The sequence below is a fragment of the Dermacentor andersoni genome, chromosome 9, assembly GCF_023375885.2.
Source record: "Dermacentor andersoni chromosome 9, qqDerAnde1_hic_scaffold, whole genome shotgun sequence".
Classification (NCBI taxonomy): domain Eukaryota; kingdom Metazoa; phylum Arthropoda; class Arachnida; order Ixodida; family Ixodidae; genus Dermacentor; species Dermacentor andersoni.
Window position 1 is genome coordinate 73,335,461 of NC_092822.1, and position 26,611 is coordinate 73,362,071.

General features: G+C 46.9%; 1 protein-coding gene across 2 annotated transcripts in view; it reads left to right on the forward strand.

Annotated features, from left to right (window-relative positions):
- Positions 1 to 26,611, forward strand: part of LOC126528250 (uncharacterized) — a 114,470-nt gene that overhangs the window by 80,602 nt on the left and 7,257 nt on the right. For both annotated transcript variants that reach the window (XM_055069214.2, XM_050176141.3), the window contains exons 2-3: positions 483 to 518; positions 7,926 to 7,970. In XM_055069214.2, the coding sequence (XP_054925189.1) occupies positions 483 to 518; positions 7,926 to 7,970 (81 nt within the window). The remainder of the gene's footprint in view (positions 1 to 482; positions 519 to 7,925; positions 7,971 to 26,611) is intronic.

Here is a 26,611-nt window from a genome sequence, read left to right on the forward strand (position 1 = left end):
TATCCCTTAAACTTATCAGAAAGAAGAAGAAGAAGAAGAAACTTTAGTAAAGAATAGTCCGGCAGTTCTTGATGTGGTGGCCTCAGGTGACGGCTCGAAGTTCTTGGACTCGAGCGGCACCTTTGGCTTGCCGGACGGCCCAGAGCTGGTCAACTTATCAGAAAACTAAATTTTGAGGATGCACAGGAAATCCGCAATCGCCGGCGTTTGTAACAAGGGTGTTTTCAAACCGCAATGACAAACCCATGATAATATAGCTCATGTTTAAGCGTACCATTAGTCGCAAAGCCAAATGCTGCAATACAGAGGTCTGTTAGCTGGACAGGACCACCCGTAGAAGTGAAAGAAATTACTTCTGTTGATGCCGGATGTGGCGACACCTATTGGGCTTCACTGCCGACTGACGCTGAAATTGTATTTACGTCTTCTTTCCCTTTTACCGATGCCTGCTTGAATGTGCCTTGGACTCACTCTCGGAATAGTTGAACGAGCCCTTGCCAGTAAAGAAAGTGACAACGGTAAGTTCAATTTAACAACTATCCACTGCAGAGAGCTTGCCATTGTAATCATCATCACCCATCAGCTTTTGCATGCATTCTTCCTGCCATGTCTTCAACTACCATTTCTTGCGCCAACAGCTCCAATCCCTTAGTAACCTGGGGAAAATGCGTGCTTTTCAAGAGATAGCTTTCTTTCCCTACCTCCTCACTAATGGAGGTGTCGTCGTCGCCTGGATCACGAAGTAGCTGTCGCTACTCTAGCTAACATGCTGTCTCTCGGCGCACGATCTTTTTGGCTAGTCTATGTGATAGGCTCAAAAAGAACCACGCGCATATAGACTTACGCACACAAAGCAACACTTCCAAGAAGTTAATTCCAAGGAAAAGAAAGACTGTATTATACACAAGATGCTATCACATCGCGTCAGTGCGCAGTCGCGTTCGAATAGTGAAATTCTTTAGGAGGCACTGATGTGGATGCTACACTCACGCAACGCTAGCCTACTTCAACGACTCTGTTTTGTCTCGATTATCAACGTTACCTATGGCCCTATAACGTAAAACTATCCCAATATGTTTGTATTCCAATCTCCTGACGTCAAATTTGCGTAACCACCGACGCAAGCACCGGGCGGTCACCTGCAAGGTTCTCTGAACAGGCAAATCAAACGCTCTCCTCGTTCATAGGAAGTCACTTTTGCTTGCTTGAAAAACGAATAACACTGCCTACACTGAGCGGCTTGTCGTATCTAATTGGCTTGCAAGAGGCGAGGAGAACGCTCAAGCGTAGAGGGATTCGATGGGGCAGAGCCAGTGCACTGAAGATCGAAAACCGGACGAAGAGGGTGGAACCGGCGTCTGCGATTGGTCCGCGTTCCCTTACTTAGCTTGCGGTGGTTGGTTGAAAATCGCGGCGGCATGCAACGGAAGCTTAAGAATGACGCTAAAATGGATCCTCAGCAAAGAAGAGTTGGCCGAATGAGTTCGTAAACGTGCCGAAAGTGCTCGAAAACGTTACACGGCCACGCAAGAAATTTTATTATACGCAAACAAACCCATGCTCTCCGGCAGGTGCGAGTAGCCAGCGCCTGAGCGATCGGCGGCAGCCATCTTTTATTGCTTTCGGAACGGGGCAGCCTGCGGCTATTCAGAAGAAAATTCAGTTTTGCTCGGCATATTAATGCATCTTTAATGCCTACACGCCACTTTGACGCGGTGAGTTTTCGCGGTTTTGTGACGTTGCGTGACAGGCAGGGGAAGTGGGTGCCGCCTGAAAACTTTTGACCAATAGCCGGGGGCTAATGGCGAAAAGGCGTCAAATCAGAATTAACAGTTTTTTTTTCTTTTTTCGGTCAATTCATGCATATTCAGTGTGTGCACATCATATCAGATGAGGAGGTATCGCGGTTTTCGTGACGTCGCGTGACAGATAGGTGAAGTGGGGGTGGTCCAAAAAGCTTTTTGACCAATCGCGGAGGGCTGATAGCAGAAATGGAACAGAAAAGTTTGGAATAGTTTTACGTTATAGCGCCGCTACTGACGACGAGTTCTAGCAACAACAAAGAATGCGCTAAGATTTGGCGTGCTTTTACAATCTCGATAATGAATAGCCAGGTGATCTCCTCTGCCATTCCTGGCCTTGTTTTGATGCTGCCGCGGCACAATAACGAGGGTATTACAGTATCTGTTTTCCGTGCAGAGTTACGGCTTTCTACATTTCGTGCTTCAATGTTTTTGAAACTTGTCGATTTTCGTCAATATTTATACAAAATATGCAATGCACTAAATCAAAATTCCGCTGTCTACAGTTGCTAGAATGAAACCTTATTTTTCAACTGCATCAGACCTCATTTCAATTGGTCAGGCGCATGTCTCTAGAGAGCATCGTCTTGCGTGTATTTGAATAGAGGAATTGCAGTCGACCTCGACTTAAAGCTTCCTCGTATGGTCTTCAGAGAGCTTTCAGTGAAATTTGCCGCGTCCTTCAGCTATTAATTCCTTCCTTCATGGCCATGCCAGCGCAATGAAAATTGTGTTTCTCATTTCTGTGCCACCATTAACCAACACACGTCGTATTTGTGGATAGCTCTCGGGAGTGCCCTTATTCCGCGTTCCATTTTTCTGCCGCAGCTGCGGGCGACTACACGTACCCGTTGATGTGATATGGCACAGCGTGCTCGTAAGGGCACTTGGCGATCGTGAAATAGCCCCACGACGGCATCTTCAGAAGTGGCCGCGAAGCGCCTCCTCGAAGCGGAGGCGGCATCGCAATGTTCCCCATTGTTACATCGAACGTAGGGACCGTTATAAGTTGGAATTGCTCCCGAGCCTGTCGTCCTCCGTATATGTGGTGGTATAGTTGTGCGTGTGTTCTTTATCTCCCCTGCTTACGGAGAAAATTCATTGAAACTCCCCTTGGCAGTGCGTTCATGCTGGTGAGAGAAATATGACTGCGACTCCATTTAAACGAACGTTTCCTAAGTGTACCTGCCGGATAAACGAAACATGGACGCCCGCCTGGTCGGATGCAGGCACGATGATAACGTGCATTAGTTAAGCGAAATGCTTGTATTTGAGAACATTAGTTGAAGGCAACTGGTACCTAAGCTATGGCTTCACCGCCCGTCATACTTGGCTACCGAACATCACTAGCATTACAGCCATAAAGGAGGAACACAACTCAGCCCCTGTGTTGTGTACTCTCCTCTGTCCTGGCCGTCCTAGTTTAGCGCTGTGCAAACATGTCGAAATTGAATCACCAAATAGCCTAGCTTCCACTTTATGCAGGAAGTGGATTCCCGTAGGCGACGAAACCGTGGCGCATATTACACGGTTATGTATTAGACACAGGAGATTTCATGCGAGACATGCCGTAGTGGAGGTCATCGACGAGTAATCGCTACGAGTAGTTATGCATCCTTCCTCCAAGGGAATGCGGACGCGACGGTTCGGTATGCATTATTTTAAATATTTGTGCGGCCCCCATGGATGACGATTTTCGATGTAGGCGAACAACCAAAAGCTTCCAGAAAGCTACTCGCTTTATCGAACGAATGATGCGCTTGGAAGCGTGTATTTCTTTCAGAGAGGACATTTAACGAGCGTTTGTTGGTTCGTGTCGTAATTTCCTAGAGAACAGAACCGTTGCCAGTACATTTGTAGCCGTACTATATATAACTGGCTGTGCATACGCGCGTTGAGCGGTGGAGCGCCGGTGTGGAGGCCGACTCCCGTCCTCCTCCCCCACCACCGGAGCTCTCTTCCGCAGCTACCACAGGGGGGAGAAGGCGGCGAGAGAGGAGAGACGCGCTGTCCTTCCAGATTGCTCCAACACAGACAAAACCTACACTACGAGACGTCCCACAGCTGTCACACGTCATCACGTCCGTCGCAAAGAGCTGTAAAAGTTTGTGTTGGGAGGCCAACGGGCCCTGCAACGCCGGGGTTGCGCGAGATGACGTGGCATTTGCTTAGCCGCCCCTGTACCGGCTATGAAGGTCCTACCAGATCCAACCACTGCAGCACGAAAACTGGCGAAAGAGCCAAAGAAAGAAGCTGCCTTTTAAAACTCGGGGTCACTGCTTTGAACTACGTACAGTATCCTCGCTTAGGGAGCCTTATTACACACTCGCGCACGCATACACACCTCTGCCTATAGTGTTGCGCCGCTGAGCGCAAGGCCCCGGTTCCATTTCGAGTCGTCGCGGCCGCCTTCCGAAGGGGGATGAATGCAAAAAGCTCGTATGCCGTGCCTTGGGTTAAATTACGCCACGAGGTCAAAATTAATGTTGTACCCTACACTATACGGAGTCCCACGTAACCCACTGTATCGAGAGGTCAAACCCCACAATTCAATTTTCACAGGCACGCACGCACACATACACACGGCGAGAATGAGTGCGAGAGAGAGTGACAGACAGATAGACTAATACGCTCACTGGGCCCTTGGAAGTCACGTCATAAATCGATATGTATGAAGAGACCAGTTATCATCGACTCGCGTATCTTCTGAGGGTTAGACTCTCCTGTGTCTGGTAGCTTCATGGAATGAATCTCCAGATCGAATGCACTTGGTGTGGATGCGTGTGTTCGTATACACGGGCGGTTATCCATAAAATGTCCTGATCAGTATGGCATGCGATTAAAGCTGGTGCTTTGATGCTGGCATGCTAACAGCACTAGGGGCACAATCACTTGTCAAACAGCTGTCTTTAAACGAGCATAATAGCCTTTGCGTCAGCATGTCACGGAGGGGAACGTCGGTTTCCTTTTGTAACTTTACTACGCCGTTAGTGCGATTATCTTGGCTTCTTTGGTCCTATCAGTTTTCAATTTTAGTCCTTCAGCGAAACATGCTTGTGATATAATCTTGATATCGTGGTCGGTTTGATGCAGTTTGGGTCACGGTGTCCAAGCCGTTAGCAGATATGTGTACCCTATGAGACATTCGTGATCGAGCGACGAAGATTCGTCATTCGGCAGCGATGACTCATGGTATCTGAACTCTAACCTGACATCATAACAAGTGCCGAGTAGCTTTCATGTGCAAAGTTTAGTCTGATGGAACAACTTTGTGCGCCACATTTGTGCCACTACGGCTTTTTCACTACAGACTTTAGAAAGCAATTAAAGTGCTCTCTATTACAGTGCTTGAGCGAGTACTGTTGAATTATCGGGATGACCGCGGGCTCGCCACCCTTCGCGGTAGCTCGGAGACCATGACATTGTTCGATTTGTTGCAAGACACTTCGTTGCGAGCCTGACTCCTAGCCGCGGCCTCAGCATAACGAAAAAAGAATTAAGAAATCGCTCCATATAATTCCTACAGTACCCATCCCACGATATCTGTTGACGTTTATGCGAATATGCGTTTATGCGATGGAGTGCCATCTACCAGCTCGTCCGTGAAAGCCTTTCTTTCTTTTTATTGTGGCCTCCGAGATTCCTGGCGTTCTGGTGCATGCTAGCGCTGAAAACTGTGTCTCGCTGCCCGAGCACATTCGTGGCTGAGCACTAAAGCATCGGGTTGCTCTCGTTACGGAACTCGTGCTACACTGGTTGGTTTCCGCCCTGCACCGTAGACATGTTAAAGTACTTTGTTTTCATTGAAGAGCAGCGTAAAGGGCCTTGACAGATGAGCGTTCAAGGGCTGAAGTAGGCGAATAATGTTATGCGCATTACAACAATCCAGAAACGAATATTATGGCGTCCTTTCATTAGCCGCTGTGTTGCTGTGGGACGAGTGCGCATGCGCACAAATACCTACTTCATGGCCTTTTTTTATCCCCTTTCAGCTATTCTTTAGCAAGGGGTAGTCAACCGGATTCCATTTCTTTAACCTCCCTGTCACTACTGCTGAAAGTTGGGCGCGTCAGTTACCATCCTAATGAAAGAGGGCTACTGTGCTATTGCAGAAGAAACACCAGAAAGTCGCAGTTTCGCCCAAAACGCGGACAATAGATTGCGATAGCAAATTATTGGACAGCTATATGCATTAGGGTTGGTAGTTTTATTGGCTGTATAATGTGCTCTAAACATTCGTTTATTAAATAAATTAAAACCATGGTGACAGAAACCCACAGAGTGAAACAAACACATCTCACTCCAAAACCACGGACACTCGCTGACAGAACGCTGGCGTAATGGAGAGCGGCAGCAGTGGCGAGCGAATTCCCCTCCATGCTGCCTCTCGCTTCCGCGCGAAGCAGGCACGGGAGAACACAGCGCAGACGAAGCTATCAGCTATCTGGGGTCGGCTAGCCATCGAAGCGAGCGCAGTTTACCCCCAAGATAGAAATTGCGCTGCTGCGCTCAACAGCGCCCTGAGCAGCCGCGTTCGGAGCAGATGTGGAGACGCGCGCCATCCTTCCCGCCTACTCGTGCCATTTACGAGCGTCCCGACATCTCCCCACCTTCGTCTCTTGCGCGGGCGAGAAGGCGCCGCCGCATCAAGCCACTCTCCTTCTCGGCTCACCCTCTTATGCGTTCCCTCGCACCTACAGCATACGGCGCGCGGCCGCCATCTTATCGCACTTGGGCTTGAAGGTTACCTCACGGCAACGCCGACGCCGACGGCGGCGGAAATTCACTTGGGGTGTCCATATAATTGCTGTCGCAATAATACGAAATGCACTACTGACGTGGCGCTTCCTATTCTTCGACAGTCTTTCCTACGAGAGAGATTACTAGCAAGAAAGGCTGGCATTTTCATCAAAGCTTTGGAAGACATCACACATCACATTTATGTTGTCATTTATATGAGCGGTGGGTTTGTTATTATAAGTTATGTATTATGGCTGTAATTTGAATATTATATGAGCGATGTTTGTTAATTTCGCTTGTTGTCGTTGAAGGTCTTGATTTTTTGCTTCTGCGCAATGCTTGTAATTCGCACTCCTTCCAGTTATGCCCTTGGGCCTTGGATTTATGGTAAAGAAATGAATAAACAAAATGTAAATAAGGTTTATCTTACGCACCTCCAGGCGTTCTCTTAAAATCAAACGCCCATCCTGATTGGTTGTTGTTGGTATCAAAACATGGCTCATAACCACGAGAGATATTGGTCAGACAGACGGAGATGAAAACTGCACAAAACAAACGACGAATAATTTTTTTAAAATTGGGAACCATAATTTATTGTTTGTTTTTCGTCGTCCTCAGCGCACTGACCACTTTCATACAAGCTCCCTGTCTTTTCCTCAAAACGCTTCTGCTTCTCTGGCTTTAAACTACTGCACTGCGCTCATCATCACCCCCGTTTGATCTGAGCCCTTGATAACGCTCAATGAACAGATTGCTAAAGCTGCAGTGTCACACTATTCTAACAACTGCTAGCCGCGCTTATCGCTATGTGCTATCTCATTTACCGGGATATGTGTATATCAAATAGGCATTTGCAAGTCGCAACGCAAAGACGGAAATACTTAGGCAAATTCTATAAATTAAAGATACCTGAACATGTAACTTTCATTTTACGAGATGATCTACGTGTACCCCTGAAAAAAGTTAAGAATATTTTAGACACAACATTTTTTTTTTTTTTTTGGGGCGCTAGCTTTAATAGAAGAGTGGGGTGTGCAGGGTGCAGCGGCACTTTACCCTCGTCATTCGCTTCCTTAACATGCAGTACATTGTATCTACATTACGTTTACAATTACATTACCCTCATCATTGCATTCTTCGTAAAATAAGGTAGGTAGATACATTTAGTTAGAGGATGGAATAGAGAGGTTCTAAGCGCGCCGTTCTTGTCAAAATGCAGTGCATCTGCAATTCCTTTCTTTGTTTATGTTCTATTTTTCTCCCGTCAAAGTGCGCTAAACCGTCGGTATGCATGCGGTGCTAACTTTTAAACAAAAATAGCATAGACTAGTTTAGTCTTTGTTGCAACGTTCAATTATTAATATTATTGTTATCGAAATGCAGGAGCTACCCCCGTACAAGCCGTACAAGGGTGGAGCCAGAAGTCCCGTAAGTATATTGGAGACATTTGTTCTGTCGAACGCTTTCTTATTCCCACAGCCACCACGAAAAGGTACCCGCTGCGCTTGCGTAGGGAATTTGGTATTGTGCTGGTGAGCCCAAAGGCGTGGGATCGAATTCCGGCCACGGTGACCGCATTTCGATGGGGGTCGAAATCTAAAAACCACCGTGTACCGAAAACCGTGCATCGGGTGCACGTTAAAGGACCCCAGGTGGTTAAAATTAATCCGGAGCCTCTCACTGCGGCGTGCCTCATAATTATATCGTGGCTATGCACGTAAATCGCCGGAATTCCTTAGCACCTAAAGTGTTAGTTCTGTCGACTTTGTAAGGCAACGTTGTCGTACGTTGCCACGTCAACAAGCAGAAAGAACTACAGACTGCAGGTTCACAATGTTGGACTCTTCAGACCCAGTGTCCGCCCTCGGTTTTTCATTATTTCTAAAATTAGGCCAGAAATAAATGAAATTATAATATTTAGCCATTTCGTAAAGTTATATGTAGGTGTGATTTTATGTCAAGCATTTAACTGTTTGGTTTCCTCGGGCTTTCGAGAAAATAAATAGATTCTGCTAGGCTTGCCTCAGGGTCGACACGAACGACGAAAAATGAATGCGCTGTACATTTCAAATGCGACCAGATGACACGACATTTCAGTTTGAAAAGTGAAGGCAACAAACCACCACATGATGCTCAGCCGGTATCGATTTATTTAGGCAATGAAAATACCCCTTTTATGTGAACGAACTGTAGAAATATGCGTTTTCACCGCGTTCACGGAGGTGCTGCTGGAAGCACCTATTTATACCGCTTGACCAGGAAAGTGGTTCTTCAGGCTTGTAAGGAGCTCCCAAAGGGGCGCCTGGGTGACCAGGCGTTCGGTGTGTTTCGACACCGTAGACCCAAGCACGTGGCCTGCTACACCTTCCCACGCGTTGTAGTGCGCGGCTTTGCCGTGACTGGGAAGAAAAGGAATCCTGGTGATGGAGCCGAAGCTGGGTGCTAGGACCTGTAAGTCGCCTCGGCAGAGGCCACCCTCCAATTTGGCCCTAGCTCCACGTAGACGGCACCCCCGGATTTACCCACCCCCGGGGAAATCGCAACTCGGCTTTTCTTATCTCTCTCCACGCCCTTTACCTTTCTTTTTTCTTCTCTTTTTTATATTTCCTGTTTCTTTCTTTCTTCATCTCAGTTTCCCCAATTTCCGGTGGCAAGAGTTAACCCGGGGTGACCCATCCAACCATGGTTAGGGTCCATCAAAACTGAGAGCTGGGCGAGTTCGTGTGGTTCCATGTTAACAAAAAAAATGCCAGCGCGAAAAAAGCTTGCACGAGCACAGAAACGACAAACACGGGCGCTGACTCGCAAGTAACATTTTATTTCCGATGAAACAGAGCAAGTAGAGAACCACAGAGAAAGGAGAACAGAAATCCTCTCACGTGCGCACGGAAACGGAAGAAGCAAAGACGTGGCCACCCCGTATCTGGCTGAGGAAGTTCTGACTCACAGACACTCCCTTAGGCATGACAGTTCTGCCTGTGACCAAACTATCGAAGTTTCATTGATATATCTGTCACCTTCCAAAGACATGTAGAAAGCTTCCATTATTTCTTTTGTTTTTCGAGCACTATATATGTCGGCACAAAATCTCAGTCCTGTCAAAAACGGGTTTGCAAAAGCTTGTGCGGCAGAGCACCGCCAAATTTGGACCAGTGCCATTCTTTACGTAGAGTACACGCTCTTGGATCCTGATATTTAAACATCGACTAGTTTGCCCTATGTAAACCTTTCCACAAGAGCACGGTGGTCTATAGACAACTATAACTTTACAGTCCACGTACATCTTTTTTATGTTTGACAGCGCGCATCCTGCACATTTCTTACACGTCACTCCATTCATTTCTTTGGGGTCCGCTCGACAAATCGGACCGAGCTTGTGGCCGACACTAAGAACAGCATCAACCTTAATACCTGCTTGCCCCGTTTTTGTAACCCGTGTGCTAGCCCACGCACGTAAGAAAACGACACTACATTATTTCTCCTCTAAGAGCAACGGTTGACGATGATCCTTCCGGTCCTGTCCATTCTGGAAAAAAAGAAAGACATTATTGTGTTGACATTCAAAGAAAACAACTTCTTCAAATGTGCACGGAAGCGTCTCTGCTCGTCGCAAGGACCTGCAGCCACGCTGCTAAGCACGGGGTCGCGAAGCAAGTTTCGGCAGCGGTGACAAGTCAAGGGGCGATGCCACAGTGGTCTTTGGCTGCGGTTCAGACCACGCCCCGTGGGCCGATAGGCACATGGCCTGTATACCTAGTCTGGCGTTGCTAGCACCGCTAGCACCACCAACAAAGAAGTGTATGCTGCCCTCTGGGCATGCCGGCTCTGGGGCCTCCGCTCGCGCAGAAAGGCCCGACACACCATTGAGTGAAGCCCGCGAGCCGACGTACAGCACCTCGATGGAAGCGATGGATGGATGGCCCTGATATTGAGCTGCACGGAAAGCACTTATGTGCGAACACGGCGCACCAATTTTTTTGCCATCATACCAGGCGCAATACCAACGTTTATTCCACAGTTGAAGTATATTAAAAAAAAATGCCTAAAAACAATAAACGTTCTAAAAATTTTATCGTACATAACATGGTAGTGACAGGAAGCGCCTCGTGAACCTGTACAAAAGTCTCATGCAGACACGCATAGAGTATGGGGCCATAGTGTATCAATCTGCCACTCCATGGGCCTTGAATATGCTGGACCCTGTTGACCGTCTAGGTATCCTCTTGACAACCAGTGCCTTCGGGACAAGTCCTGTAGAGAGTCTCTACGTAGAATCCAATGAATGGTCACTCCATCTTCAGAGGTCGTACCCTAGGTTCATGTCTTTTCTCAAAGTACCTGTCCACAATTAACATCTGAATTTTCAACCACAAACTGTATGACTAGTGCCACTGTCTGTCATAACGGACCTGCCGTTAGAGAGCCCTTCTCTCTGCGCCTAAGGAACCATAGTGACGATATCAGTTTCCCATTCGTTATATACCATTTAATGGTCTCAGCGAAACCATTACTGCCGTGGCAATGGTAGCTCATAGAATATGACATGTATTTTGTAGAAGCTCCAAAGCATGCCCCAGCATACACATCCAAATGCAATTCCTAGAATTTTAGGCAAAATGCTCGTGTCCCTAATGATATACGGACGCATCAAAGTCGCATGCCAGTGTGCCTTATGCAGCGGTGGGCCCATCGTTCTCGGCATCCGTTGTTCCGCGCCTGGAAAAAAAACCATTTTTATGGCTGATCCCCATGCACTATTCCCAGCTGTAAACTTCACCAACAATGTTCAGCTTCGGCAGGCAATTATTTATACTGACTCTTTCAGAGTCCTTAAAGCTCTGTCGTCCCTGCAGAAACATATGGGTCCTGTATTTTTGAGCTTTACTCGGCGCTATGCCCCGCTTACGCGTGTCAACAACATGTTACAGTATGCTAGGTTTCTGGGCACAGAGGCATTGAAGGCAACGAGCTTGCCGACAAAATGGCTACATCTACAGGATAAAAAGCTGGCAACTTTTTCACTGCTGTCCCTTCCATAGACCTGAAACCATTGCTGCGCAAGAAAAATACGGCGCAGAAAAAAAAAACAAGCTCCACCCAATAAAGCGACATTTAGGAAGCTGGCCACCACTAACTGGGGTCATTTTCTGTCGACTTCGAATATGCCACACCTATGGCACACAGTCTTATCTATTGACCAGCGATGATCCTCCAGTCTTCAGGAAATGTGGCGAGGCGCTCACGTCTCCACGTCTTGCTGGATTGTCACGAAGTGGAAGAACAAAGAAAGACGCCCTTTCCTCTATCAGAGAAACAGCATACTTCATTACACACAACAATGTTTCTCGGCAAAGATCCACTCTTTTTATGCGAAGCATAGTACTAGAGCTCAACCCAGCTTCTCAGGCGCGGCGGTGTCGCCTTCAATACCACGTGACACCGTGACGTCACGACAGAGGAGAAACGGGGCTCCAACTCGCGCCGTCGCTCGCGGCGTCGCGGCGGTATATAAGCAGCTGCGCTTGTTTCTAGGTGGCTTTGGCTCAACTCTTGCAAGATGGGCTGGGTGGGAATTGAACCAGGGTCTCCGGCATAGAGTTTCATATTAGTATACCTAGAGGCAAATCTGGCGCTGCGATCGTTCAACCATAATGGGAATGATGGGAAGTACAGGCTTCGGATTGGCATTCTATTGACTGGCGAACTAGTGTGCAAGTATTTTTTTGGCAGTTTTGGTTTCGCTCCAAGCGCAATTGCTATAACCTGCAGTTGGACAGTGCAACGCAAAGCTCTCTGCCTTTGTTATGTTGCTCGGAGTGGCGATAGCGCGCTGGGCCAGCGACTGGGACGATGCTTGTGTCGCGGTGTGGCGTCGAAGCCGTGACGAGAAAGCGGCGGCATCGTAAACGTTGAAAGAACATGTTTTGAGCGTTTGGACCTTTGTTTGTTAAGTGTGTTAGGTTGACACTGTAGCGTTACGTGCTTTATGAAACTTCAGAATAGGACAAAGAAGGCACTACTGACACAAGACATATACAGTTGTACTTCTAGTGGCTTGACAATCAAATTTTATTGAGGGCTTCATTATGTGCTCGTTTATGTGCTCATTGAAATGCGTGTTTTAGGACTTTGAGAACGCAAACTTACTTGTGGTAGGAAAGATAGCTGCTTCCTAGCTGTAGTCTAGTGTCGCACAATGGGTACCCGCAAAGCCACGCTGTAACGCTTCGGAAGCGGTACGCCAATATAAAATATGATGCAGCATACTCGTAGGAGGCCACTAGCGTCCTAGCTAGCACCGCAGCAGATGTGCTTAAAAGTACTTGAAGACGTTCAGCAATCGTCACAGCCGACGCAACCTTTCGAAAGAGCGAGAGAGTTCGCAAGTGCCTAGCTGTCGTCTGCGAGAAAAGTCTCGCGTTTGCAGCGAGCAGGCGTCGTAGCAGACGACACTTGTAGCATTCCTCTCAAGGGCGCAACGCTTTGTCACAATACAACATTTGTATTTCCAGAAATACTTGATGAGTATTTTTATATAAGTACTTGCACGGTTGTTTTGCTGTTGAAAAAATGAATAAATAATTATTCTTTGGGGTTAAATTCGGAACAGAATCGCACAAGTATGCATACCCTGGTGTGTCCTGGTGACAAACCCTAGTAAACCATGCTTCCATCTCAAAGTCATACAAACTTTATGCAGCGTGTTGTACAATATATAACATACTGCAGAAATAGAATTATATTTTACGCGATAATATTTGAGTATAGCTTTGTTTACTGCGCCAGAAACAAACGCCACTAGTCTAAAGACCGAAGTCAATCCGAAGCCTGTACTTCCCATCATTCCCATGTAGGTTGAGGCAACGCTCATGAGAATCCCCGTAGACACTAGCGCCACATTTCCCTCTAGGGTATTTTTAGAAACTCTATGGTCTCCGGAGTGTGAGACGGAGACGCTACCACTGAGCCACGAGTACGATGCTTCAAAGCGGTACAAAAGCGCCTCTAGTGAATGCGGTGTTGCCTTAGAAACGAACTGTTTCTAAGGCTCAGGCGTGCGTCGCTTGCTCAGGGCGCACATTTCGTTGCCGCGCCGAACGCTGCGTTGCTCGACGCTCACCGCGTCCAATGCGGGGCGCGTAGTCGCTGCGCCGTAGCCCATTGTCTTACACCCCTTGGCGGGTCGACGGGAACGCTGTCGCGTTCCACTCATGAAGGCGAAGCAGAGTAACGCATGAGTTGTTTCTTCGTCTAGCCGAACCAAATATAGCCAAGCAACAGCAGTTCACCAGGCTAAACAGTGGTTCAACAACTAAAATAAAGGCTAGTATGCTTCGCATCCTGGGCTTAACCTTAGCCAAGCCACAGCCATTTTTTTGAGAAATTAGCTTTAGATATTCCTAAATATGTTTGTGTACTCGATGTTATGCACCCGAACGATCAGTAGCATGGCCTCTCAATAGAGGCCGTTATTGCGCTAGTAACGTCGATAACACACGCTATCAAGGGCCCTGGTGAGGCAGCAATGCTGCTTGAAGTTTATTATCAATAGAATGTTTCAGGTTAGTACGTCGTACATGCATATACACAGCGCACCTCACTGTAGTCATGGCCATAGTTTTATTGCAAGTATATGTTTTGCACACTTATACAGCGATCGATTTTAGGCATCTATACAACCGCATTCATCAATCCGTCGAGCTCAATACCAATCAGTAATACTCAACAGTACGCAATACTTGGTCCTTGCGCCATGAAACACTATACATAGTCATCGTCATCGTAAGAAGCAGTGTGTCAGTAAGAACTCAATTTAACAGCTATTGGGTTACAAGGATATTGTTGGGTCTGAGGAGCTTAGGAATGTTCAAACGCAGTAAAATATGAGGACAACCAAGTGTACACATACACACGCTTCACTTGCTTGTTCACGTCTGTTACTGCGCTTAAACATTCTTAAGTATGTCTTACGAATAAGAGGGGAAAGAGTGCCGCTGCCACCACCACTAGTGGTGACCACGGCAAAACAGGGCCAGTTGAGTACTACCGGAACTACTACAAGGAACAATGCTTACTGGCAAGAATGGTCTTCTTTAGCTCATGCCCCTTGGCTGCAAATTGTGACCTGGACAGAAGCTAGGTCCCCGAGGAGCTAAGCGAGCAATGCTAAACGATCCCTAACAATCCCCTTCCGCTTCCCTGCCGACCACACTTGACCAAGTACGTGACGAGGTCGTCGACATGTTATTCAACAGTGATCCCGATTGTTCTTTCGAAGGATTCGAGTAAAACTGAACAAGCGCATTTAAACAAACCTTCACAACATTTGCATACAATGTTGTTTTAAACTTTTCTTGACTGTATGCCGAAAATTAGCCCATTCTCTCACCCGATTTGTTCTAGATTTTACGTCGGCTGTCTTTCAGGATGTCATCGTGTCTTTACATTGTAGCTTCGCGCTGCAGTTACTGAATGACAATTTTTCCCTCTTATGGGGGTGAAATTCGTATTAAGCTACATATTATCCACAGAAGAGAACGAAAATTAAAGCGGAACTTGCTCGCTGTAGGAGTCCAATCCAGAAGCTTCTCATGGCATTGAACTTGCGTTGCTCAATTGCTATGTCGCCGTAGCTCAAATGGCAGAGAATCGCACAAATCATGCGAAGGCCGAAGGCTTGGCTCTCACCAACATGACGTTCTCTCTTCGTCCAGGTCTACTTTCATTTCACTTAAATAGTCCCGCAAGGCCAGAACACTACATAGGGATTCTACATAGGAAATTCTACATAGGAAGCAGATAAAACAGCCTACTTATTTTAGCCACGCAGTGTACATTATTATAGAAAGAGAAACAAACGAAAAAATTTATATTCAATAATAATTAGTATGGTACATATTTATTTATTAGTAATTTATTTGCTGAACCATTTACTCTCTGCAGTGCATGACGGACACTACCATGGGCTTTGCGTGATGTTCACAGCGCTTAAGTCACAGTTACAATGTATCAAGTTCAGCATTCGAACAATTTGCCTTTACGTTGGGCTTTGTAGGGAAAATGATTACATGTTTGAACTATTAAATAGACTGTTCACTCTTCTTCAATGTCCTGGTTTGTAACCATTATGCATTGCCGTTTTCTCACTTCACGTGCGTTTTTTTTTACTTTGCATGCATGTTTAGTAGACTTTGTATGTTTTCTTGCAACTGATTGTTGTAATTCAATGTTAACATCCAAATTTAAAATCTGCCTGTCTCATTTTATACATGCATCTCTTATCGTCCCTCCCCTCAGTGGTGCATTTATGCGCCTCAAGGTAAAAATACATGAAATAATTCAAGAATATTCCCATATATAGCCATAAAAGCCAATTTCCCATATATAGCCTTCTCCTGTATATATTTTACAGTTCAAAAAGAATTTTGATATTTTCTAACTACTTTTCTTTATTCGGTCTAGACGGCTCCTTGTAGGGTCAGCCTACCTACTAATATCTACAAGTGCTTCTTCCTACTATTTTTAATGACAAGACGTGTGCGGCTTGGCGCGGCAATTGTTACCCCTCGTTTCGTCATCGGACAGTTTTATGCACGGCAAGCTGGGAGAATCAGTGATTGAACACGTTCCTAGGTTTGGACAGCACAACCCGGACTAAAGACAAAAGAAAGTACTCGGAGCGCTCATATCGTGTACTTCCTTTTGTCTTTCGTCCGGGTTGCGCTGGCCACCCCGAGGAACATGCTGAGTTTTATACACTCATGCATGTGCGCTTATATATACTGGCACACGCAAAGTTTCTAGAAAAACGATTTTTTTCACAACGAACTTATAGAAAGATTACCACAAGTTGATGCAATGTATTTTCCCATGTCCTGCAGTAGCCTCCAAATGGAGGCTAGCAGTATGTATGAAATAAATGAATAAATAAACATGAAGGTAACATTGTGGGAAGGAATTGGTATTTGACGAAGAGAACAGAACTTTTTTCATCGGGGCAGGTAGAACGTTTGAGAGAGAGAGAGAGAAAATGATAAACGAAAGGTAGGGAGGTTAACCAGGACTGAGCCCGGTTGGCTACCCTACACTGGGGAAAGGGAAAGGGGGACGGAATGATTTTAAAAAAAAGAGAGAGAAAGTCCACTGGAGATATCAGTCGGTCACTCAGTCCGGATCACAGACGCTGACTCAATCCGGTCGCTTTCAAATATCGCAGCAGCGCTTTTGTGGCCTTTTGCAGCTGTGATATGCGAGGCCATGATCCCAAGATCTTGTTCAAGGTGAACGGCTTTCCATCTAGCTGATTGAGAGCTGTGCAGAGGTCTTGCCTTTCATTTTCATAAGATGGGCAGTAGCACAGTAGGTGTTCTATGGTTTCCTCGACACCGCAGGCATTACACTCGGCGCTATCAGCCATTCCAATCAGAAATGCATAAGCATTTGTGAATGCGACGCCCAAACGTAAGCGGCAAAGCACTGTTTGCTCATTTCGCGGAAGACCTGGTAGCAGCCGCAGTTGCATAGAGGGATCGAGGGAATGCAAGCGATGGTGAGTGAATTCAGGTGCGTGCCACTTCTCCAATGTCAAAGAGTGCGCAAGCTTGCCTAAGTGTTGGGCTGTGTCGGTCCGCGATAAAGGTATTGAAACAAGGGTTGCTCCCTCGTGAGCTTTTCTAGCAGCTTCGTCAGCGAGGTCGTTGCCGGAGATACCGCAATGACCAGGCAGCCACTGAAACACGACGTCGTGTCCTTTCGCGATCATGTGATGGTGCATTTCTCGTATCTCCGACACGAGTTGTTCACATGACCCGCGACGAAGAGATGCCAGAAGACATTGTAAGGCCGCCTTCGAATCGTAGAATATAGCCCACCGATTAGCCGGTTGGTTATTAATATAATCAACGGCACCTCGGAGGGCAACAAGCTCCGAACTAGTCGATGCTGTCAAGTGAGAAATCTTGTATTGGATGCTTAGTGAACGAGATGGTATAACCACTGCGCTGGTGGAGCTGGTCTGAGTGGAAGAGCCATCCGTATATATATATGTACTCGATCAAAGTAGAAAGTGTGCAAACAATCCAGAGCTGCTTGCTTCAAGGCCAAGGTAGGCAGGTCGTTCTTCTTTCTTATCCCTGGAATCGTAAGACGCACTTGAGATTGTTTTAAACACCACAAAGCTGAGGTTGAACGTGCAGAGGGTGTGAAACCCGATGGTAAGGAGGCACGATGGATGCTGACCTTGTTGGAGAAGGACGCCTGTGGCCGTCGTTCTGGCAGGCACGCAAGAGAGCTTGACTGCATCCGTGAAACATGACGAACATGGGCTCTAAGCGTTTCGGTGCTAATGTAAGTCGTGATCGGATGGTCTTGAGCCATTATAATGGTTCCAGCTGTCGAGGCGCTGCGCGGAAGGCCTAGGCAAACACGTAGTGCCTGCGCCTGCACGCTCTGAAGTTCTCGAAGATTTGACTTGCATGTTTTAGCAAGCACGGGGGAGCTATAGCGTAGGAATCCGATGAACAGTGCTCGATATAACTGTAGCATGGAGCCCACTGACGATCCCCATGTTTTGCCGGCGATGAACTTGAAGACGTGAACAATAGATGTGAGCTTCTTCTTTAAGTGGGCAACATGAGGGCTCCAAGTGAGGTCCCGGTCTACAATGACGCCCAAAAACCGGTGACTTCTTTTGCAGGAGATAGGCTGACCATTGATGCATACTGGATAAGGAGTCATCGTTTTTCGCGTAAAAGCGACTAATGCACATTTTTCTGTTGAGATGGTAAGGCCTTGTGTGTGAAGGTAGTCAGATGCCTGTGTTGCTGCTTTCTGTAGCCGTGCGCGAACCTGCAGGCGAGTGACCGCTGATGTCCAGATGCAGATGTCGTCGGCGTAGATTGAAACACTCACTGTTTCCGGTAGGGATTCGGCCAGCCCAAGAAGCGCGAGGTTGAAAAGAATAGGGCTTAGAACACCGCCTTGGGGAACGCCTCGGCATGTGTAGTGGTCGGTAGTCGGACCATCTTCTGTTCGTACGAACAAGGACCTTTGTGTCAAGTAGCTACTGACCCATCGATATACTCGCCCTCCTAGCTCAATTGTCAGAAGTGCATCTAGAATGGTTTGATGGGAAACGTTGTCGTAAGCGCCTTTCACGTCAAGAAAGAGCGCTACTGATAATCGCTTCCGAGATTTTTGTTGTTCCACAGATGATACTAGATCGATGACACTGTCAATCGATGAACGACCGCGTCGAAATCCCGCCATAGAGTCAGGGTAAATTTTATGGTGTTCAAGGTACCATTCGAGACGCATGAGGATCATACGTTCCATGAGCTTCCCGACGCAGCTGGCAAGAGCTATAGGCCGATAGGATGCCAGTTCGAGCGGTGACTTTCCTGCTTTTAGAAGCGGTACCAGGCGGCTGCGTTTCCATTCCTGTGGGACGACACCATCTTGCCATGAACTATTAAAAAGGCTGAGGAGTTCTCTTCGTGCTTCTCTGCCTAGGTGGCGTAAAGCAGTATATGTTATGCCATCGGGTCCTGGTGAAGACGAACACCTACATAGCGCCATAGCAGCTTCTAACTCTTCCATAGAGAATGGAGCGTCCATACTTGCATCTCGTGGGCTGGGGATGTTGCCTAGAGCCATGTCAGGGACTAAAACCGTGCCGCCGGCGACGTTCGCACAAAATTCCTCTGCGACGTCTATCTCGCGGCGGTTTTGATAGAGAGCAAGGGCGTTGAATGGGTGTCGTTGCTGGAGACTTGAGCAAAGACCCCGTAAGGTACGCCACACACGGGACAATGGCTTGCGGGGGTCTAGTGAGTCGCAAAAACATTTCCATTTTTGATCCGCTAGCTTATCCATTCGGCGTTTGATCTTCTTTTGCATGCGCCGAGCTTCTCTGAGGTCAAGAATTGACTTCGTGCGCCTGTACCTCCTTTCAGCTCGGCGACGTAGTGCACGAAGCCTTTCCAATTCAATGTCATTATCTGTACGCTTTGATGGATGTGTGAAGCAGCGTGTACAATCTTGCATAGCGTCTGCAATTATGTCTTCTAATCTGCGTGCAATATGTGTCTTGCATGCGTCTTCTACGCGATTTTGAAAGACTGACCAGTCGATTTGGCGAGAGACTACCGGTAATGCGGCGTCTAGTCCATCGATTCTCACATAGGTCGGAATATGATCACTTCCATGGGTTTCAATATCAGTGAACCACTACACGCTCAAAGTCAGGCAACGTGACACCAAAGTCAAGTCAAGGCAGCTACTGTATGTAGTTCCTCGCAGAAATGTCGGGCTTCCGTCGTTTAGAAGACACAGGTTGTGGCCTGATGCAAAGGATACTAGTGACCTGCCCCTCGAATTTATCCTGGAGCTTCCCCATATATGGTGGTGAGCGTTGAAGTCCTCTGTTATTATCCAAGGACCGGGAGTATCAGCCATAATATCTTCCAGTCTTTTTCTATCAAACTGACTTGTTGGGGAAAGGTAGACGCCAATAAGAGTAAAAGACAGCTTCTTCTTTTTCACAGTAACACAGACGTATTGGTTACCGTCGTGTGGCGCTACGGGTTGGGAAAAATACGTAAGGTCCTTGCGAATGTAAACCAGAACCTTACTACTACGGACACACGTGTTTGAAAGAAAAGATTCATATCCCGATAGTCTTATGGAGGCTGATAAGTTCGGTTCACAGATGACCAGTATAGGAAAATGGTTTGCAAATACGAACTGTCGGAAATCCGAAATACGAGACCTCAGGCCTCTCGCATTCCATTGGAATATGGAGGCACTTCTCACATCATCCCGGAACGATCTTTGTTGTTGTCGATGAGCCATGGTTCTGCTGTAGAAGTTCTCAAGCACTGGACTTCTGAAGGCTCGCCAGAACCGGACTGATGGCATCCAGCACTTGCAATGCACTTCGAGCTGTTGGTGTCTGTAGCTTGTCCAGTAGAACACGAATAGCACTCACCAGAGAGCTGATCATAACAACAATTTGTTGATCTTGGTCCGCCAATTTATCAGGAACAGACGAAGTGTCCCCTACTGTAGAAGTATCATTTCGCTCAGTAGGGGCATGTAGCTTCGGGAGTGCAGGCCACGCGTCAGCAGCCGTGCTGTTCGATGCACCTTTGTCCTTTGAGCTGACTGCGTTTGGCCTGGGCGGAAGAGTGGGTGGTAATATACGTGTGTGGCGTTCTGCAGAGGCTTTGGAGGCTCTTGATCGACGTCGGCGACGTGATCGTCGTCGCTTAATAGATGCTGCTGCTTCTCGGTGAGACGAGTGGTATCTAACCATTTTCTTCAATATTTGCATTTCCTTTCGAATCAAAGGGCATTCCTTCGAAGATGCATCGTGAGGGCCGCTGCAGTTTGTGCACTTCAGCACACTGGCCTCGCACGTGTTTGTGGTGTGGGGCCCATTGCAGCGAGAACAGACGGTAGTGTTATTGCACACACTACTCACATGGCCAAGCTTCTTGCACTTCCAGCACTGCAGCTGGTTTTGGTATAAAGGGGCGAACTGCGTGTCGGAAGTGGCCCACTTTTACGTGCGATGGAAGGGATTCGCCCTTAAATATGATCTTCACACACCGTGACGTGCCGAGACGAAACGCGTTTGTGATGATGGTGTTTTCCGTAGCTGGCTTGATTAAGATTGACAGATCGGAGTCGACGATGGTCTCGTCAACATCGTAAATTACGCCAGTACGGACTTGTTTCCCGAGCGGAATATAAGGGCGGACTTTCATCCCGCCAAGTTCCGTGACCTTGCGCAAGGAATCCAACGCAGCCGCGTGTTCTACGTCAATAGCTAGCACGTTCTTACGGGTGTTCACCCTGATGTCTTTGATTTCGTTTGGAACCAGCGCCTCTAGATGAGAAGACACGGCTTGCCTGTTGAGGCGTCTCAGGTTGTCACTGGCGAGAACTGGCGAGAATAGGATGGTGAGCTCCTCGGTATCCCGCGAAGATCTCACGGTGGACTCACTCGAATTCGATGATGCGCTGAGAAATCTTCGCTTTGCTTTACGACTCCGCACCAGCTCGAAGGTGTCGTCGCAAGAATCTTCACTGCTGACATAGTACTGCATGGTGTCGTCGCTGTCAGTGTCGCTCTCGGTGCCGTTGCGCTTCCTGGAGGCAGCCGCCGCGGGCACTGCCGAGCCCGGCGGACGCGCGTGAGGCTCCATCTCCATCGCAGTTAAGGAGGAAATAGCAGTCCACTAGCAAAGTCTAAGAAATTCACAAAATGAGTAGAGCTGGAAGAGCCGGCGAACCATTGAACCATTGAACTACACTGAAACTCTACAATATTGCAGAGATAGTAAAAGACGCTTCCCCCACCACACCATTCCATTACACGAGAAGATGCCCTCGAATGACGACAGCTATAAACTAACTTATCCCCGTCGTCTCTTTTACCTTCTCCTCTTCGACCTCACACGATATGCCTCATACTGTCCCTACTGTGGAGCAAAGCACTGCACCTGGGAATGCCCAAACCATCCAGGCTACTCCCTTGTTCCTTCACCTTCCTCTTGAGTCCTGCGCTGACCAGCTTAGACCCGCAAGAGCAGCGACGGCTGATCCAGCGGGCACGCGGAGGAACGAGAGCACACCCTACGGGGAAGTCGCCCTACCTGATCAACACGAAATGTTTTCTCTCTCTCGCTCTCTCAGCCTGCCAGGGCAAATAGAGTTCCACACTCGAAATTGTTGGCATAACAATTGTTAGCTTATGGCAACATGGTAGTTTATGGCAACGACAGTATTGGCAATATGACAACGACAAATATGGTAACAATATTTAATCATCATCATCATCAGCCTATTTTATGTCCACTGCAGGACGAAGACGTCTCCCGGCGATCTCCAATTAACCCTGTCTTGCGCCAACCGATTCCAGCTAGCACCTGCGAATTTCTTAATTCCATCACCCTACCTAGTCTTTCTGCCGTCCTCGACTGCGGTTCCCTTCTCTTGACATCCATTCTTCTGTAACCCTAATAGTCCACCGGTTATCTAACCTACGCATTACATGACCTGCCCAGCTCCATTTCTTTCTGCTAATTCAAGGTCGATGAGAGCACGCGGCGAATATTCGCCTCCACCGGCTGATACAGACACGAAATGGCCTTTGCTGCTCTTTAGATCCACCGCCATGAGAGCGGACCCTAGTGGTCCTCTGCGCCATGAAGCCAAAAATGGCAGGGCCAAGGAAACCAGTGGCACAACAGGCAAGCAAGGAGACGCACACAATCAGAAGGAAAGCGTTCAGAAATGGCTGAAGCAACTGGTAGAGTCAATGCGCGTGATTCTCCGTGGTCTGCAGAATCTGGCAGCCGAAAATTCCTTGCAGGTACTCGCCGTACTGGAGCCGCTTATCGCAGTTGTTTAGGTGCTATAAAGCTTTTGTATGGCGCCTGTGCTGCTCAAGCAGGGGAGGCCCACCCACTAGCTTCGTCTTAACGCCTTCATCTCTAGGTTCACTTAAACTAGTGACTACAGACAAGATACAGTACCCGATAATGGCTGAAGGTTTATCACCAGAAGGTTGAACTTGCTTTCAGCGTTGATCGTCCCTCTGTCTATGCCGTCATCATCGTACCTCATCACACCTTTACATCCCCGTTCCCCCTCCCCTGTGCAGCGTAGAAGACAAGAGCGCGTTAGCTCAGGCGACCTCTCTACCTTCTTTCAAATAAATTATCTTTATCTCTCTCTCTCTTAATTAGAATATCGGCTGCCCCTGTTTTCTCTCGCATCCACACAGCTATCTTCCTGTCTCTTAACGTGACGCCTAACATTCTTCGTTTCATCGCTCTTTGCGCGTTCCTTTACTTGTTTTTGAGCTTCTTCGTCAGTCTCCAAGTTTCTACCCTATATCTCAGCACCGGTAGAATGCATTGATTGTACACCTTTCTTTTTGATGAATGTGGTAAGTTTCCAATCAGGTTCTGAAAATGTCTGCCGAGTGCGCTCCGGCCTATTTTTTTCCGTAAATTTCTTTCTCATGATCAGGGTCCCCTGTGAGTATTGACCTAGGTAGACGTACTCCTTCACACACTCTAGAGGCTGACTGGCGATCCTGAACTCTTGTCTCCTTGCCCGACTAATGATGATTATCTTTGTCGTCTACATATTAATCTACAACCCCACTCTTGTACTCTCTCTGGTAAGGTCCTCAATCACTTGTAACTTGTCCCGTGTTGCTGAACAGGACAATGTCATCTGCGAATCGAAGGTTGCTGAGATATGCGATGTTGACGCTTACTCCAAACCCTTCCCCATTTAATAGTATGAATAGTTCTTCGAAACACGCAGTGAATATCACTGGAGAGATTGTGTCTCCTCGTCTCACCTCTTTCTTTATAGGTATCTTCCTACTTTTCTTGTGGAGAATAAAGGTCGCTGTGGAATCTCTGTAGATACTTTGCACGATATTTACGTAAGCGTCCTGCACTCCTTGATTCGAGTCCTTCGACTTTCTTCCAAAGGTTACCAACAGAAAAGCATGCTTTCGATTTTTGTAAAATAAGGTTATTGCGGCACAATTAAACGTTGACTCTCTGGTTCCAACACCGGGTAAATTGGCTAAATCACTGGAAGATACTGCTAAAGGTCTGGAAAGTCGCTTTAAGTCGATTTTTCCCTATCACATCACGTCGCCTATGCATGCTGAAGTTACAACTGTGAAGCGCGAACAAGTTGTGCTTTCGGAGCTCACAAATGTAATGAACCAGCTGCCCAATTCAGGCATCATTACGGCAATCACTAAGGCAATAATAAAAACCTTATTTAAGATATCTCCTCACGCATTACTTACCATGGTAAACTATTGAATTAAAGATTTGTTGATTCCTCCGGACTAAAATCGCAAAAGTAATCCAATTATTATTAGATCGAAGTGCTAGTTACCTCTTAGGTAACATTAGGCCAATATCTCTTACATCTAAACGAGTGAAACTCGTCGAAAGAATCTTACACTACCGCATAGACAATTGACTGATAGAGAACGTGATTTGGAGGCCATGCCAAATTGGCTTCAGGCGTGGGTGCTTGATTTAGTGCGCCCATGTCGACCTAGAAAGTCATATTAAACTTTCTCGATGTCAGGAAAAATATGCTGCCTTCGTCACTTTGGATATCACTAAAGCATACGACAGTGTAGAGCATGTAGGACTAATAGACGCGCCTCAGATGGCAGGTCTGCCAAATTATTTTGTCCCGTGTGGTTATGAATATTTAAACAGAAGGGAATTTTACTGCTCTCAACGCGGATTGTCTTCATTAACGTATAAACATTCAAGAGGTCAGCCCAACGTAAGTCCTATCGCCATTTCTATTTAATCTTTTACTGAGTACTGTGCCTTTGCAGCACGATGTGCATGTGTATGCATGCGCCGACATCACATTATTTTGCTGCGTCAGTAGATATACATGCAATGTACCAAGCTCTATGGCCCCATATGAGTAGCCTGGAATTGTGGCTTGATGGCATTACCATCTCAATGTCAGAAAAAGCACCGTGCTAGTTTTCCCTCATGGCGTTCCTGTGCAAATTTTGATTCTTTGTCTACCAGAGGGTGCCCTACAGGTGAGTTCACTGAAATATTTGGGTGTAATGTACGCCGAAAAGCTTAATTTGAGTCTGCACATAGAGCATATAACCTCAAACGGAGTACGCGCAGTAACATGGTTGCGCAAACTTGGCAGCAGTCGATCAAGATTGCGTCGGCATGTCCTCATTATGATCTACTGCATGTAGTTCACCCAATAACAAAGTTCGGGTGTGTTTTGTTTTCTGGTGGACCTGCATACAAAATTCGACCTCTTGTTGTATTAGAACGAGAAGCATTACGTTTACGTCTTGGGCTTCCTAAATTTGTCGCTAACAATATCCTTTATCAAGAAGCGCGCCTGCCTTCTCGTGAGATTTCGTATCCTAAGTGTAGAAACCTTCCTAAATATATATATGCATCTCCACAGAGGAGGTCACAATGCATTTTCATTACTGAACGGAGAAAGGTGGGCTAGCTGGTGGTCGACATTTGAATGCGTAATGTAACCGCGCAAGCGACCAGTGCGTTTCCTTCTTCGTCCGTTGTCGTTTGCGCGGTTATATTATGCATTCATTATTCAATCAGCTTCATTTTTTAAACATCCATGCTATCGCTCGCGTTATCCTCACTTTGTTATCGCACAAAATCTATTGGACCCATTAAATGTTCACCTATGTGAGGTGGTCTTACTGAATTCTGCTGTTCCAGTCAATAAAAATAAACATGGTGATATTTTTTTCAAGCAATACTAAACATTTGCCCTATCAATTTCTCAGTGGTATTTTGGAAGACCACCTTACACACCTGGATACAGAGACCATGACAGCAACCGATGCATCTGCCTGTGAAGAAAAGGCAGGTGTGGGCATTGTATCGTCATATCTAAATTGGTACTTTTCCATTCGGCTACCTGAGTCCACGCCTATCTGCCAGGCAAAATTATTGGCAATTCCGTTAGCTTCACGAGAATTGCCATTATCTCTGTCAACAGGCGTAATTTTAGCCCATTTTCTCTCTGTCTGTTCTCCACTAACCACGTCCAAATTGCCAGATTCATTAGAAACTGTCAATTCTCTACTCCCAAGACATCTACGTCTCGTTTCATTTAGTGTGGGTGCTAGGCCAAAAATCTAGCCTTAAACGAATATGCAGACGCGCTCCCAGTAGCATCCCACGACGGTCCTATAATGCCAATTTTACCTGCGTCAGCATTCATCACTGCGGCGCGATTCAGAAAATACACTACAGGAAATATTTTCCCGGAATCATCGTTGTCAGCATCCTAATTCCACATCTCAATTTTCCTTGGAACAATAAACGATGCACCACTAGAAAAATTGAAGTAACGATTGCGCGAATATGCTCGCGAATACTCGCACTGAACTTTTGTCTCCACAGGTATGGTCCGGCTTTGTCGCCTTTGTTCCCTCTATGCAATGAGAGTCAATCTCTTCAACAATCCTTTTTTAGATACCGTCGTTTCATTAT